The sequence below is a fragment of the Schistocerca americana genome, chromosome 5 (genome assembly GCF_021461395.2).
Source record: "Schistocerca americana isolate TAMUIC-IGC-003095 chromosome 5, iqSchAmer2.1, whole genome shotgun sequence".
In the NCBI taxonomy this organism is placed as follows: Eukaryota; Metazoa; Arthropoda; class Insecta; order Orthoptera; family Acrididae; genus Schistocerca; species Schistocerca americana.
Window position 1 is genome coordinate 315,665,994 of NC_060123.1, and position 16,696 is coordinate 315,682,689.

At 44.2% G+C, this 16,696-nt stretch overlaps 1 protein-coding gene across 1 annotated transcript; it reads left to right on the forward strand.

The window, feature by feature from the left end:
- The first annotated feature begins 2,031 nt into the window (after nucleotides 1-2,031).
- LOC124616340 (phosphoacetylglucosamine mutase-like) lies at nucleotides 2,032-3,167 on the forward strand. Its single transcript, XM_047144647.1, has 2 exons — nucleotides 2,032-2,151; nucleotides 2,724-3,167. Exons 1-2 carry the CDS (start codon nucleotides 2,032-2,034, stop codon nucleotides 3,165-3,167), a joined length of 564 nt encoding a protein of 187 aa, XP_047000603.1.
- The last annotated feature ends 13,529 nt before the right edge of the window (nucleotides 3,168-16,696 follow it).

The window sequence follows — 16,696 nt, forward strand, 5'->3', positions numbered from 1 at the left end:
CAATACGGAGAGAAAGAGGAACTGAGAAAACACAGTAGTATAAAGATAAGGGAAAGAAAGTGGCGTGACAGATTGAGAAATGGAAAGAGCTAGAAGCGTAAATTGGAGAAGATGGGAGCATCCGCTTTACTGTTTTACGGAGTGAAAACTTGCCGTACAAATTAATTTTTGAAGAATCTCTATGAGGGTAACAGAGGGAGGTAATTCACTTTTTTTCTTAAAACAACATCACATTGAACTGTGCATAGGGTGAAGATTAGCTTGTTTCAGGGGTGGACAGCAACGGAGAAGGTGTTAGCCAATGTTCCTGTTTTACGTGTGGGCACAGCCGTGGTTCTAAATAAGTGAGATCTTGTGTTTTGATTATGATTAGACGAAAATATTTAACCTCTGAAACAAGATACTGGGGAGCCTGAGCGCTGAGACTCTGATGTAGTAAACTGAGCGCATGGCAGTTACGTAACTTGTCACGGCGCAACGAACCTGTCTGGGCCTATGAAGCACTGAACATGTTGCAGATGAAAACAAACATTCATGAATAGTTCTAACCGACTAGTGTTCCCACTACTCAAGCTGTTTTGGATTAGATCGTAATGATGGAGCTCCCGCAGAACAGGTGATTACATTAGTTTACTTTTATATCCTGTAGGAAAACGTTCTGAAACTTTTTACTGACACAGAGGCAAGTGGAAGTCTTCCTACACGTGACGATTGTAAATTCTGCCCAGCCGACACCCTCTTCCAATGTTACACCCAAGATATTCAGTGTTTTTGATAAGGAATTGGAATACCGTCCAGAAGAGTAAGAGGCAATTGTTCGTGGAGTTTAAAACTCGTTAATTTCTAATGGAATACTAATATTACTTTGTAGTCTTTCGCATTTAGCTTAAGCGCAAATTGAAGATCATCATCGATACCGACGTTCGCCGTATTGATATCCTGAGTTACAGGACGTTGGTGAAGCTGGAGATCGTCGACATAAAAATGACATTTGGAGGAAGAGCGAAATGACGAAATATCGGTGACATACAAGAAAACGTCCAGGACTGACCCCTGTGGCACTCCTGAAAGAACATGCTTCCAGAACGACTGTCTCTTTTTCAGGTAGCTTTCAAACAACTCCAGCGTACTTCATGAAGATTTTAGCTGTCTATTTTTCTGTGCAGTATGTCAAAGTTGGCGGTATCAATTGCTTTGCTGAAGTATAATAGAGCCAGTATTGTGGCATCACAGTTGTCTAATGTCCGAAGCTCGTGGTCTAGTGGCAGACGTCAGAGTGTGGTACGCATGCAAACGGTTGCGTGAGCAAACCGGGTTGTTTGGAAGTGGTACTGAGAAGTTTTGTGTCTTGTGAGTGCTTATTTGTAAGTAAGAAAATGTCGGGAGAAATTCAAACGAACCTATTTCGTGAAACAGCAAAGATTGGAGCGCAGAAGCATTCGGGAAAGAGTACAAAAACTGTAGGGTATGGAACAGCTGGCTTTAGGACCAAAGCCGAGAACTTGGACCATGTGATGTACAAATGGGATTATTAGCCGTGTTAAGATCAAAGACGAAAGGAGCAACCATTGGTGTAACGATGACAGCTTCACTTAATCCAGTGTAAAACAATGGTGTGAAAATTGTTGATCCTCTTGGAGAAATGCTAGGTCAGCACTGGAAAAAAAATTGCTACAGACTCTGCCAATGTTAGTGATGATAATTTAGAAGAATGTCTTTTGAAGATAGTGAAAAATGAGAAGATAAATACTGATGCAGCTGTTCCTGTTTTCTTCGGAATGCATACTAGACCTAGCAGCCTAGAGCTCTCCAATGCTCTTAAGGAAGGCGTTACTGCTGTGGAAGGAGAAATTCGTGATTGGGTTCCATTATTTTGTGGCTGCCAAACACAGTGGACTGACACCATCTAAAGAAAACTATTATAGAAAGCTTCTTAACAACCTTAGAGCTCTTAGAAGCAAGAATTCTTCCAGTGGCAACTATGTACCTGAAATTTTGTTTGATGGTGCAAATGGCGTTGGGGAATTGGTTATGAAGGAGCTTATCCCACTAATAGATGGACGCCTAACAATCAAACCATACAATAATGCCGAAGGCAAGCTGAATTATCACTGTGTAGCAGAGTTTGTGAAGGTAGAGCAGCAACAACCAGTAAGTGTCCCAGAAGTCAGATTGGCTCGATGTGTTGCAGTAGATGGGGATACAGATCGGATTGTCTATTTCTTTACTGATGACAATAATAAATTTTACCTGCTTGATGGTGACAGAATAGCAACATTGGTGGCTGGTTACTTAATGAATCTCGGTCGAGAAAGTGGTTTAAGTTTGCGATTAGCAATGTGCAGACTGCTTATGCTAATGGAAAGTCAACAAAATACATATCGCAGACTCTGCATGTCAAAAAATGGTTCAAATTGCTCTGAGCACTATGGGACTCAACTTCTGAGGTCATTAGTCCCCTAGAACTTAGAAATAGTTAAACCTAACTAACCTAAGGACATCACACGCATCCATGCCCGAGGCAGGATTCGAACCTGCGACCGTAGCGGTCTCGCGGTTCCGGACTGCAGCGCCTAGAACCGCACGGCCACTTCGGCCGGCCTCTGCATGTCCCAGTAGTGTGTGTACCAACTGGTGTCAAACATCTGCATCACAAGACACAAGAATTTGATATTGGTGCATATTTTGAAGCAATTGGTCATGGAACTGTGCTGTTTGGACAGAAAGCTGTTGAGCTTATAATAAAAGCTGCTGCAGATTCTAATAATAATGCTGGACAGCAACTCCTTGTAAACATGAAAATAATCAATCAAGCAACTGGAGATGCACTATCTGACCTTCCGCTAGTAGAGGCTGTGCTAAGTGCTCGCGGATGGTCTGTTATGGACTGGGCTGCAGCCTGTACAGATTTGCCTAACTGGCAACTCAGGATCACTGTCAAGGATCGTAATTTAATGAAGACTGTTGATGCTGAGCGGAAATGTGTATCACCTTTGGGTCTTCAAGACAGAGTGGATCAGCTTGTATCTCAGTACCCCAGTGGAAGGGCTTTCGTTCGGCCTTCTGGCTCAGAGGATGATGTCCGTGTTTATGTTGAGGCTGATACTAGAGAAAATTGTGATAAACTGGCTCAGAAAGTAGCTGAAGCTGTTTTAGAAAAATTGTGAATAGCAAAAAAAGAAAAAATGCTAGCATTGCTGCCTCTGGATCGCGGGGTCCCGGGTTCGATTCCCGGCCGGGTTGGGGATTTTCTCGGCCCGGGGACTGGGTGTTTGTGTTGTCTTCATCATTTTATCATCATTCGTGAAAGTGGATCGATTGGACTGTGTAAAGATCGGGACTATATACGGGCGATGATAAACTGCGCAGTTGAGCGCCCCACAAAACAAACATCATCACAGTTGTCGAAGTCATCTTTCACTTCATTAGTTACGTTAATTAATGCGGTGTTGACGTTACGATGTTTATGAAAATAGGGCTGATATTTGTCGCACAAGTCTCACGAAAGTGTAACCCGCGACTCTGGAAGGGTGGCTTGGTGTATCGAAAAGGCAAAATAAGAATTAAACGATTTTTTTAGCACCCGTCGAAGAACGATCTTCGTAAGAATCCCGAGATCTACATGGAAGTGTATGTTCAGCGTTCCTACAAGTGACGTGTTTTGAGCTTTGGGGTCTACAAGGAGTAGGACAAAAGTATCTTTTGTGTTGGGAGGCCTAGAGCCGACGTTTGACATACATCTGTTACTTTGCCAATTACATATAAAAGAGTGAGACTGTGGGCTGAGTGGTGTGTGCGTTGTAATGGGAGACTCTACATCTATTGAGATCGTGCGTACGTTCGTAGCAAAGTTCAATAAACGCAACAGAGACTTTTACCCTTCACTATTTACAACAGTCTGCCAACGCTGGGATAACTTTTCGATTCCGTGAGTGTAGAAATCACGTGGTTTTGAGGCGAAGAACTCGTGGAGCCATATTCGGAGTGCATTTTCATCCGGAGAGGAAGTTCCTTGAAGCCTGTTCGTTAGAGGGGGGAAAAGGTGAAGATCAAATGAAGCAAGATAAGGTGAGTAAGATGAGTGTGGAGTAACCCAACTCCTGTACAGTGTGTTTGTCAGTCTAGCAGAATGCGGGCAGGCGTTATCGTGGAGTAACACCACTTTACGCAGGCTTCCTGGTCGTTGCTCGTGGACTGCGTCTGCAAGACGTCTCGGTTGTTGACAATAAATGTCAGCAGTGATGGGTACACCTCGGGGAGGTAATTCGTAGTGCTACAGTTGCTGTTCAAACAGATGCATAACATTATTGAGCCGTGCACGGCTCGCGTTTATCCTATTTATTGTTTGTTATCTTCTATTGCGGTACTGCCGCCTCGTATTCTTATACCATTTACTGGCGTCGCTAACTTCCTGCCTTACTTGCCCGTGAGCGGCAGAAGTAGAGCGTATCGATAAGTGCACTGTCGTACCATCTCTGGAGATACCGATAGTATTTCCGGGCCGTCGTGTGTCTGGCAGTCAGTTGAAGACGGACCAGCAGTGCAGTCGGGACGCAACAGCAGTGAAGTCGGGGACGGAGCGCCGGCGAGGCGCCGACAGCCAGTGCTCGCCGACCGCTGATGACACACATGCACTGTCCAACGGAGGGAGATTGGTGCGGGACGACCGTTGGGTGGTCGTTCGGTTGATCGTCTCATCGGTCGACGTATATTCGGTCCTTTCACCGTTTCCAGGCCTGGGCAGTTGATCGGTTGGCGTGGAGCAGCGAGGAAGTCTCCGTGGCGCGTGTCTGACCGGCGCCGCTGCGGGGTCCACGCGCGGTCGCAGTGTGAGGGGCTGCTCCCATTGCTACGAGGCCTGTGCTCACCGATCCCGGACACGAAAGTTAAGTCTTTACTTAATCTACCAGCCAGCCCCAACTGTTCACATTGCGTCGTTTGAATTTCATTGTGGGCTATTGGGACATCTTGTCGCTTGGTCCGTTGACTGTCTGTAGGTTGGGTTGTCGTCGGATCGTGAATGGTTGGCCCAGCTGCCTGTCTCACCTAAGCGACCGTTAGTGTTTCAATTCCAGGCCGACCCTCGAACATCTGAGCGTCCTTGGGTTTACTGCCCTTTTTTATTGTTCTTGTTGCTTGTACTTGTAGGGCTTCTAGCCGATTTTTTTTTTTTATATTAAGGTTGTTTTGTTCTTAAGGCATAAGATTCCTTAGGCCTTCAGCCTAATTTAAAGAACTGTTTCACGTAAGACTTTTGGCATTTTAAAGGGTTTAATGTTGTTGAATTTTAAGTGTTAGCCCTTTAGCCGATTTGAATTTAACTTGTTTGCTCTTGAAGTGTCTGATTCTTTGGGCCTTCAGCCTAACTGAACAACTGTTTTAAGATAAGGCTTGCTTTTTAAATTTCTGATTATGCTTGTGTCTTATTGGCCTTCAGCTGGTAATTAAGTACCAAAGATTATAGCTGTGTGTTAAAAAAAATTTTTTTCGGGGCTCTTGTAATGTTTGACCAAATAATAAAGTTGTATTTTCGAGTGTAACTGACAGTCCCTTATTTTGGCCTGTCTCCACAAGTTAAACTACCAGGTCCTGTCCTGCGCGTTAAGCGGCGCGTCTCAATTATCTTTTGTGGATGAACACAGGTCTTCGTACAGGGGTTGCTGCTTTTTTGTGCTCAACCATTCCTTTCTTTCCTTATGTTAGCATAAAGACACCATTTCTCGTTACCAGAAACAATACGGGATAAGAATAGTCAGTGGTTGTTGATCATGAGCCAATTGACGAAGAGCAGGAAGAGATGAACAGGTGGCCACTTTCTTATTTTTGTGATTTTGACTTGGAGCATGCGACACCCATACACCAGATTTTTGGACTTTTCCCACTGCACGCAAATGCTCACGAAGATGCAATGATCAGAGTACATCACGTTTATCAGTCTCTAGCACACTGAGATGGTTCATTGTGTATTAATGAGTTCAAAAAGTTTTCATCAAATCCCAACAGTCTTTGTGAATGTGGAGAGTTAGTAACGTCAAAACTATCCTTCTTAGAACGTAAAAACCATTTTTTCCGTAATACTCACTTGCTGATCGAACCTACCAATTACAAATAGTGCTCTTGAAACATGCCTCACAGTTTCCTGAGTTCTGAGAAGTGTAGTCCTCCGTTATCTGTTCCGCATAGCCGGAAGAGATCGTGAATCGATTTCAATCGGTAATGAGAAGTACACTGTGTCAGCTATCACTGCTTCGCTATTACCTTCCAAGGGCAGGCATCTAACTAGAGAAATCCCGCTTTGTTCTTAGTTGCAATTTCACTTTCCCAAGAAGTGAATTTCGCCTCAGTTAGTGTTTCTTTTTGGAGGGTAACTGAACATTTCACACCGGTGGAACCACTGCATTATCATCTATCTGACAATTTTCTCAAAGATTTTGCTGTCGAAATGAAGAAAAGTTTTCGTTTACTTCTTGTTAGATAAACAACAATACTTGCGACGCATGTTACCGCGATGTCTTGCCACAAGATGGTGCCTGCGGAAACCTGCTAATGTAGGAGATTCTCAGCTCCCTCTGACGGTTTTTGATTAACTGAACCTCTAATTGCAAATATAGCTTATTTCAAACGATTACAATTAACGGATATTTTACTGATTTTTAACACATATGCCGCATGTAAAGAGAAATTCTGGAATTTTGATGTCATTTGCCCATTTTATTCCTTTTGTCACAATAGCACTACAAACACACGGTCTGTTAGTGTATGTGCTACAAATGAGTAAAATATCCGTTCATTGTAGTCATTTGAAACAAGCTGTATTTTCATTTAGTGGTTTATTTAATCAAAAACCGTCAGAATGAGCTGAGAATCTCCTACATTAGCAGGTTTTCGCAAGCGGTCTACCCGACGGGAGGCCCTAGTCACACATTTTATTTTTACCATATGACGAGACCTTAGATTTCTCCACAAGGGGAGCACGTGTATGGCTCAAGACCACACAGTCGTACATAGAGATGATGGATCTACTAATTAGAGTGAAACTGCCTTTCTCTATGTTGGGTAACTCCACAGAACAATTCTCCATAACGTTATTTTTAGACATTAAAGTAACGAAATAAAAATCTAATGTAAAAGAACAATGAGGAATATGCACCAGTTTAAGTAGACACGCCTGCATAATAGAGCGCAGCAAGGAGTCGCAAAACAATACAGACTCCGCCTGACACTGAAAGCGTTGGAGAGCCATCCCAACTCATGACTATTCAACCACAGTCCACAACTCACGCAAGGCGTTGTCACACCATGCACCCTTTTCTTCTGACTGATTTCTTGCAGATCGCCACGCTTTCCCTTCCTGTGCCACTGTGTGCTTAAGGCACACCTAACGTCTCCAGTTATTTCTAAACAACGATGAGCCTGAAAATAATGACAACTGCCCGCAGCGAGGTTACTTGCAGCCCTAGGGGCGTTATGGGCGCTCGACGCAGTAAAGAAATTACATTGTCACCTCTCCACAATATTTGTTTCTGTTTGAATTTAGCCCAGTTTTACCTACCACTCTATAAAAGTCTACGTATTCCCAAAAGTGGGTACCCACAAACTGTTATTCGCCTTAAACTTGTATGCTAACCTTTGACTAAACAGAACCCAACGTGAACTGAACTGTAACTGATACGAATGCAACTTGTCTGTATGTTAAATGCGCAACTGGCCCTAATTAAAATTCCACTTTCCTCGCGTCTCGATAAAACTGTTGCAGATTTCTCGAAAGCACAAAAGCAAACAGTAAGCATGCAGCGGCTACGCTAGACTTCTGTTTATAAATACATATTCAAACTATTGCATGTGGTTAATGCGTAATGGCAAACAGTGGGGTGGGGACAGTAACTATTCCTACGAAATGATATGCCAAGACAAAGATTTTACAGTGAAGTATATATTCAGAAACACAGAGCAATACTTCGCGTAACCTTCGCACAAAACATTTGTCTGAACAATCTATGCTTAACAAAGTGAACAATAATTTAAAGAGGGTAAAATGTTAACAGAGAATTTCTGTAAAAATCAAACAGCTTAATCAGTACATATGTTAATCCATAACTCAGAGAAGTGAGGTTGTCTTTCTCTCAGCTCTGAGAAAGTTAACTAGCTGACAATAACCATTCCGACAGATTAGTTGCGCAGTGCTGTAGTCTTAAATCAAACTTCTTCTCTTCACAAACAATTACATTAAGCAAAATTTACATTTCTTTCACCTTTCATTTAATATATCATATTCATCCTTGCTGCCCTTTACAATGAATCTTTCTTCATCTAACAGATACCATTATAAGTGAACACAGCACTACTGAATACATCCATCACTAGAATGTATCAGACTGCGCAAAGGCAAAGACTGTGCCACGGCAAGACCAAAGATCGTTTAAGGGCGGGTAGGACGTCAAACGGGCCGACTTGGTGCATGAGAGTCACCAAAGGGCAGTTTAATTTCTACTGTCTATACTTTTACAAATAAATTCATAAAACATTGTCGCCATGACCAGGAAGAATTGAGGACTCACACTCATCCCAGTGGAAGTTCAAAAACGTAGCAAAATACCTTTTTCTACATGTGAAATTTCATCATTTTTTCACTTATTACTGGCTGCATTTGTTGCTATATGTACATTTTTCTTCCTAAGTAAGAGAGATTCTTCGATGAATTTTTCATAGCATACAAACAGTAGTTACAGGTGTATGAAACTCTAGAATTTTCCAAATCTATTAAAAAACTGAGAGATAATTAACTATAAAACTTGAGTTTTTTCTAAACATGACGTTTAAAATGTAACAGTTCATTCATTTTTTCATAAATTAAATAACTTCTAGTGTTTCAAACATATGTAACTATGGTTTGTATGCTGTACAAAAGTCATAGAAGAATCTCTCTTACTTAGGAAGAAAAGTGTATGTATAGCAACAAATGCAGCCAGTAGTAAGTGAAAAAAATGATGAAATTTCACATGTAAAAAAAATGTGGTTTGTTACGTTTTTGAGCTTCCACTGCTGTGAGTATGAATCCTGTATCCTTCCTGGTCATGCTGTTAAAGTTTTATGAATTTATTTGTAAAAGTATAGACAGTGTAAATTAAAATGTCCTGTGGTGCCTCTCCTGCTCCAAGTCCTACTCCCCTTAACAGTAACGTAACTTGCTCTCTCTAAGACGTGCACATCGATGACACAAAAATCAAAATGGCATGACCACCTTACAATACACGTGGAACTCGTATGGTAGGTGCTTCCGTAACAAAGGCAGCCGAAGTGTTTGGTGTTTCGAGAGGCATCGAAGATTTATACCGCATGCTGAGAAAGCGCTAAGTCACAACATGGACGGTGATGTGTGTTGAGTGGTGGTGACAGATGATCATCAAAGAGAATTGTGACGAAAAGTAAGGGGTAAGCAGCTGAAAAAGTCACTGAGGAACTGAATGTTGCACTCGCAAACCCTGTCGGCGCCAAAACAACACGATGGGAGCTCCATAAAATAGCAATTGCACGGCGAGCTGGAATACCAAAACCACTCATCAGTGATGCAAATGCCCGTAACAGGAAAAGGAGATGCCGAAACCATAAAACTTGGGCAATGGAGCAATGGAGGGAAGCCATTTTGTCGGATGAGTCTTGTTTTGCACTGATTCCAGCTTCTGACTGATTATATTTGCCATGAATGAACATGGCGGGAGTTCGGTGGCGTTTTGGGCAGCCATGTCGTGGTTTCCCATGGTTCCGATGGTTTCTCTGCAAGGTCGCATCACTGCCAAGGATGTTGGCTAATCAGGTCCATCCCGTGGTCCAATGTTTGTTCCCTTATGATCATACTGCTATCCAAGACGACAGGGCCCCTATTCACATACCTCGCATCATCTAAGACTTTTTTTTTTTTTTTTTTTTTTTGAACAGGGACGAATTGTCGCATCTTCTCTGGTCATCACAGTCACCATGTCTCAGTATTATTGAGCTTTTGTGGTCTACTTTGGAGAGAGTGGAGCATGATCGGTATCCACCTCCATCATTGTTACTTGATTTTGCCACTATATTGCAGGAAAAAGAGTGTAACATGCTCCTTAAAACCAGCCAGTATCTTAGTTGAATCATTCCAAGACGACTTGAAGCCATATCAAATGCCAGTCGGTTTCCTACACCGTGTTAGACATAGTACGTCTCAAGTACGCAGATACCCTGACATAAGCGACTGTTACACACTCGGTGTCTGAGAGCCAGGTGGTCAAATGTTCGCGTGCTAATGTCTTGAGCATCTACGGCAAATGGTAGGACGGTTGAAACACGAATAGACAGCAAGCTGTTGGACGTCCAAGCCACATCACTGAACGTGGAGGTCGAGACTTGCCCGTTCTGTAAAACGGGGTAGGCGGTGAGGAGTGCCAAATACGACATAGCACAATGCTGATGCAGGCACAAGTATTTTACACTGTTGAGCGCACATTGTTGAACATGGGGCTCGGGAGCAGGCAAGAAAGGTACATAGTCCCGATGACCCGGCCTCAGTGACCGAGCGGTTCTAGGCGCTTCAGTCTGGAACCGCGCGACCTCTATGGTCGCAGGTTCGAATCCTGCTTCGGATGTGTGTGATGTCCTTAGGTTAGTTAGGTTTAAGTAGTTCTAAGTTCTAGGGGACTGATGACCTCAGATGTTAAGTCCCATAGTGCTCAGAACCATTTGAACCATCTGAAGTCCCGTTGATAGCGACATCATTAGAGACGAAGTACAAGTTTGCGTTACGAAAGGGTGGGATGAATATCGGCCTTGTCCTTTCCATAGGAACTATCAGGGCATTTGCCTGGACCGATTTATGGAAATCAAGATGGTCGGACGCGGGTTTGAACCGGCATCCTCCCGAATGCGAATCATGTGTTCTAATCAATGCGCCATCTCGCTCGGTGGCTCCGCAGCAGACTGCCCCTGTATGCTTCCATGTTGGCCCAACGACATTGGCAATTACGATTGCGTTGAGCACGGGATCATTGATAGTGCACCACTGATCAATCGAAAGTGGCGTCTTGTCTGATGACTTACATTTCTTGTTACACCAGGTCGACGGTCATCTTCCGGGCTAACAGGTGCTCCTAACACGCACCACGCTAGAATGCAGTTCAGTGGAGGTGTTATTGTGCTGTGGAGGACATTCACGGGTCTTGCGGTGGTAATCGAAGGCACTATGACAGTTGTGAAAGAGAACGTTATTACTCGGTGTCTTCCGCTACAGCGATGACATCTTCCAGATGGAAAACTGTCTGAAGCGGACGGATTCGTGCTACAGTGATTTGAGGAATATAATAGTGAGATCAAGGGCAAGATCTAGGTCACCAAATTCGCCTGATCTGAACGCAATGGAAGTCATCTGGAACGCTAGCGGCCGCGGGCACCGCGTCCGCAAACTCACTGGACCGTAATTCACGGAAACTGCGTGACATGTGCATAGGCATCTGGTGCCACATACGTCCGGGTAACTACGAAACTTGTAGAATCCATGCCATGCAGTACAGTCGTGGTCCAATAAGCTATTCAATAAATAGCCGTAATGTTTTGTCGAATGTACACTCCTGGAAATGGAAAAAAGAACACATTGACACCGGTGTGTCAGACCCACCATACTTGCTCCGGACACTGCGAGAGGGCTGTACAAGCAATGATCACACGCACGGCACAGCGGACACACCAGGAACCGCGGTGTTGGCCGTCGAATGGCGCTAGCTGCGCAGCATTTGTGCACCGCCGCCGTCAGTGTCAGCCAGTTTGCCGTGGCATACGGAGCTCCATCGCAGTCTTTAACACTGGTAGCATGCCGCGACAGCGTGGACGTGAACCGTATGTGCAGTTGACGGACTTTGAGCGAGGGCGTATAGTGGGCATGCGGGAGGCCGGGTGGACGTACCGCCGAATTGCTCAACACGTGGGGCGTGAGGTCTCCACAGTACATCGATGTTGTCGCCAGTGGTCGGCGGAAGGTGCACGTGCCCGTCGACCTGGGACCGGACCGCAGCGACGCACGGATGCACGCCAAGACCGTAGGATCCTACGCAGTGCCGTAGGGGACCGCACCGCCACTTCCCAGCAAATTAGGGACACTGTTGCTCCTGGGGTATCGGCGAGGACCATTCGCAACCGTCTCCATGAAGCTGGGCTACGGTCCCGCACACCGTTAGACCGTCTTCCGCTCATGCCCCAACATCGTGCAGCCCGCCTCCAGTGGTGTCGCGACAGGCGTGAATGGAGGGACGAATGGAGACGTGTCGTCTTCAGCGATGAGAGTCGCTTCTGCCTTGGTGCCAATGATGGTCGTATGCGTGTTTGGCGCCGTGCAGGTGAGCGCCACAATCAGGACTGCATACGACCGAGGCACACAGGGCCAACACCCGGCATCATGGTGTGGGGAGCGATATCCTACACTGGCCGTACACCACTGGTGATCGTCGAGGGGACACTGAATAGTGCACGGTACATCCAAACCGTCATCGAACCCATCGTTCTACCATTCCTAGACCGGCAATGGAACTTGCTGTTCCAACAGGACAATCCAAGTCCGCATGTATCCCGTGCCACCCAACGTGCTCTAGAAGGTGTAAGTCAACTACCCTGGCCAGCAATATCTCCGGATCTGTCCCCCATTGAGCATGTTTGGGACTGGATGAAGCGTCGTCTCACGCGGTCTGCACGTCCAGCACGAACGCTGGTCCAACTGAGGCGCCAGGTGGAAATGGCATGGCAAGCCGTTCCACAGGACTACATCCAGCATCTCTACGATCGTCTCCATGGGAGAATAGCAGCCTGCATTGCTGCGAAAGGTGGATATACACTGTACTAGTGCCGACATTGTGCATGCTCTGTTGCCTGTGTCTATGTGCCTGTGGTTCTGTCAGTGTGATCATGTGATGTATCTGACCCCAGGAATGTGTCAATAAAGTTTCCCCTTCCTGGGACAATGAATTCACGGTGTTCTTATTTCCATTTCCAGGAGTGTATTTATATACCTTCCAGGATCTGTCTTCCCGTCACGTGTCCCTATAAAACTATAAGAATTATTCTGAGCTGTCTTGATTGGTTATCGTCCTTGACCTTCTTCTAAGCAGTGTTTTCGACACAATCCATTCTTAGTCGATTCTACAGAAAATCTACTTATTTCTTAGCTTATTATTCCATTTAATTTAATGAATCTTATGTAACACCATATCATACGAATACTGTGAGCCACATAAGCACCCAAACATCCATAGAACGTCGCTTAATTTCTTCTGATCCAGAAGCGATGGGTGGTGCTTTGCTAAAGACATTTGTCACCTTGCAATGCTGTTGTGAAACCAATGGCTGCACACCCATCGAACAGTAGTTTCTGCATCTGCAAGCTAAGATACTTGGCAGTCATTTGAATATCAGTATTACAGTCCCACACGAGAATACTAAATTACGCGCCTGAACGTTGTACTGTGGTTTTCGATGTTACTGCAGCCAGCCAGCGCCGTGTATCAACTCGTGCAGCGTCTGTTCCGGCCCTTATGATCTCTCACCACATTTAAAAAATCCAGTAGCGGTCTTCTTGCTCCAGTGATAATCTCTGTAGTAGATTCATTGTTGATTTTTCTGTCCAAACAGCAAAAACTCGTCTACCCTTTTTGGTGTCTCATTTTCTAATTCCTTCAGCACCATCTGATTTTACTCGACAACTTTCCACTACTCTTGTTGCAATTTAGGTAACATTCATCTCATACCCATTTGTAATATGCCTTGTATTCTGTTCAACTGCTGTTCAAGTCATTGTCCTCTGACAGAATTGCTATGGCATGCTGTAAAGCAATACCTCCATTTTTTTTTTTTTTTGCGAGCAAACTTTCAAAACTTTTTAAACAAAGCCAACATATTAACATCCAGCATATTTATTCTTCATGTATACATATTTGCAGCCATTTGCCGCTAGAGGGTTTCGAATTTTAGCGTGTACCACGTTGGTGTGTTACGTAACTATATCAGTGCGGTGTGTTACGTAACTATGTCAGTGCTAGAGGAACAGAGTGCTGTAAACGAGTTTCGTATTAGAGGATTTCATCCACACCAGAATGACAAAGCCACATCATACTCGAGCGCTGCAATACAATATCAACAACAATCCGACGCCTTGGTTTCGTTCTTATCGATCTTCCTCCATACAGTCCCGAGTTGACCCCATCCAATTTTAATCTGTTTCCAAAAGTTAAAGAAGACCTTCGAGGTCTTCAGTTTGTTAGGGATGAAGCGGTAAAAGCAGAGGTGTGGTTGTGGCTCTGTCAACAAAAGCAGACATTCGACAGTTGCGCCCCAGATAGTTTTCATTGGTAGGCGTAGTTGGTGCCCATTATAGTTCTATCTGTCCGTTTGACATGGACAGTTATCCTACTGGAAGATGTCAGACTGGTTTCTTGTTGGGAGAACATTTTTGTCGTCAGGGTGGCTAAGCTGAGAAACAAATAAACATGTAGAATGCTCATAACGTTTGTTTCATTTAAAAAGCTTTGAGAGTTTTCACATAAAAGAATTCAGAAGCGTTACTTTTCAGCACACCCTCGTACATCGTCATCGGTGAACCTCTCAGTACCTAACTCTTCTTCCTGAACTTTAATTCCCTTTCCATACATCTCATTAGTTTCCCACAGAGCGATGTGGCGCAATGCTTAGCACACTGAACTCGCCCTGTAGGACCGCGGTTCAACTCCACTTCCCAGCATCCACATTTAGGTTCTCCGACATTTTCTCGAGCCGCTCCACTCAAAATTCCGGAATGTTTTCTTTGAAATACCACGCCGATTTCTTTTCCTTCCACAATACAAGTTGAAGCTCGGTCTGCAATGACGTCACTGACGACGGTATATTAAGCATAATCTTTCTACCTTCTTCTTATCTTAGTCGCCTTCATTGCTTGCTCAATACATAGACTGAATAACATGGGCAATAGATTGCAACGCTGTCACTTTCATTTCAATTACTGCCACCTTGTCGCGAACATTGACTCTTGTAAGCGCGAAATAGATTCGCATTCTGTGACTATGCACTTAAGCCAGCAATTTGCGGCAAATCAAAATTTGCGGTAGACCGGGTCTCAAACCCGGATTTCCCGCTTATCACGAGCGGTCCCCTTAACCACTGCGCCTTTCCGAGCAGACCGACCCGAACTTTCATATGTCGCGGAATCATACTCCTTGTTGTTGTTGTGGTCTTCAGTCCAGAGACTGGTTTTATGCAGCTCTCTATGCTACTCTACCCTGTTCAAGCTTCTTCATCTCCAAGTAACTAGTAACTACTGCAGCCTACATCCTTCTGAATCTGCTTGGTGTATTCATCTCTTGGTCTCCCTCTACGTTTTTTACCCTCCACGCTGCCCTCCAGTACTAAACTGGTGATCCCTTGATGCCTCAGAACATGTCCTACCAACCGATCCCTTCTTCTGGTCAAGTTGTGCCACAAACTCCTCTTACCCCAATTCTGTTGAATACCTCCTCATTAGTTATGTGATCTACCCATCTAGACTTCAGCATTCTTCTGTAGCACCACATTTCGAAAGTTTCTACTCTCTTCTTGTCTAAACTATTTATTGTGCATGTTTCACTTCCATACGTGGCTACACTCCATACAAATACTTTCAGGAAAGACTTCCTGATACTCAAATCTATACTCGATGTTAACAATTTTCTCTTCTTCAGACACGCTTTTCTTGCCATTGTCAGTCTACATTTTATATCCTCTCCACTCCGACTGTCATCAGTTATTTTGCTTCCCAAACAGAAAAACTCGTCTACTACTTTAAGTGTCTCATTTCCTAATCCCACTCCCTCAGCATCACCTGATGTAATTTGACTATATTCCGTTATCCTCGTTTTACTTTTGTTGATGTTCACCTTATATCCTCCTTTCAAAACACTGTCCATTCCGTCCAACTGCTCTTCCAGGTCATCGACAAACCTCAAAGTTTTTATTTCTTCTCCCTGGATTTTAATTCCTATTCCAAATATTTCTTTTGCTTCATTTACTGCTTGATCAATATACAGACTGAATAATGTCGGCGAGAGGCTACAACCCTGTCTCACTCCCTTCCCAACCACTGCTTCCTTTTCATGCCAATCGACTCTTACAACTGCCATCTGCTTTCTATACAAATTGCAAATAGCCCTTCGCTCCCTGTATTTTACCCCTGCCCCTTCAGAGTTAGAAAGAGAGTATTCCAGTCAACATTATCAAAATCTTTCTCCAAGTCTACAAATGCTAGAAACGTTTGTTTGCCTTTCCTTAGTCTATCTTCTAAGATAATTCATAGGGTCGGTATTGCCTCAAGTGTTCCATCACTTCTACGGAATCCGAACCCATCTTCCCCGAGATCGGCTCGTACCAGTTTTTCCATTCGTCTGTAAAGAATTCGTGTTAGGATTTTGTAGTCTACATCTACATCTACATCTACATTTATACTCCGCAAGTCACCCAGCGGTGTGTGGCGGAGGGCACTTTACGTGCCACTGTCATTACCTCCCTTTCCTGTTCCAGTCGCGTATGGTTCGCGGGAAGAACAACTGTCTGAAAGCCTCCGTGCGCGCTCTAATCTCTCTAATTTTACATTCGTGATCTCCTCGGGAGGTAGAAGTAAGGGGAAGCAATATATTCGATACCTCATCCAGAAACGCAC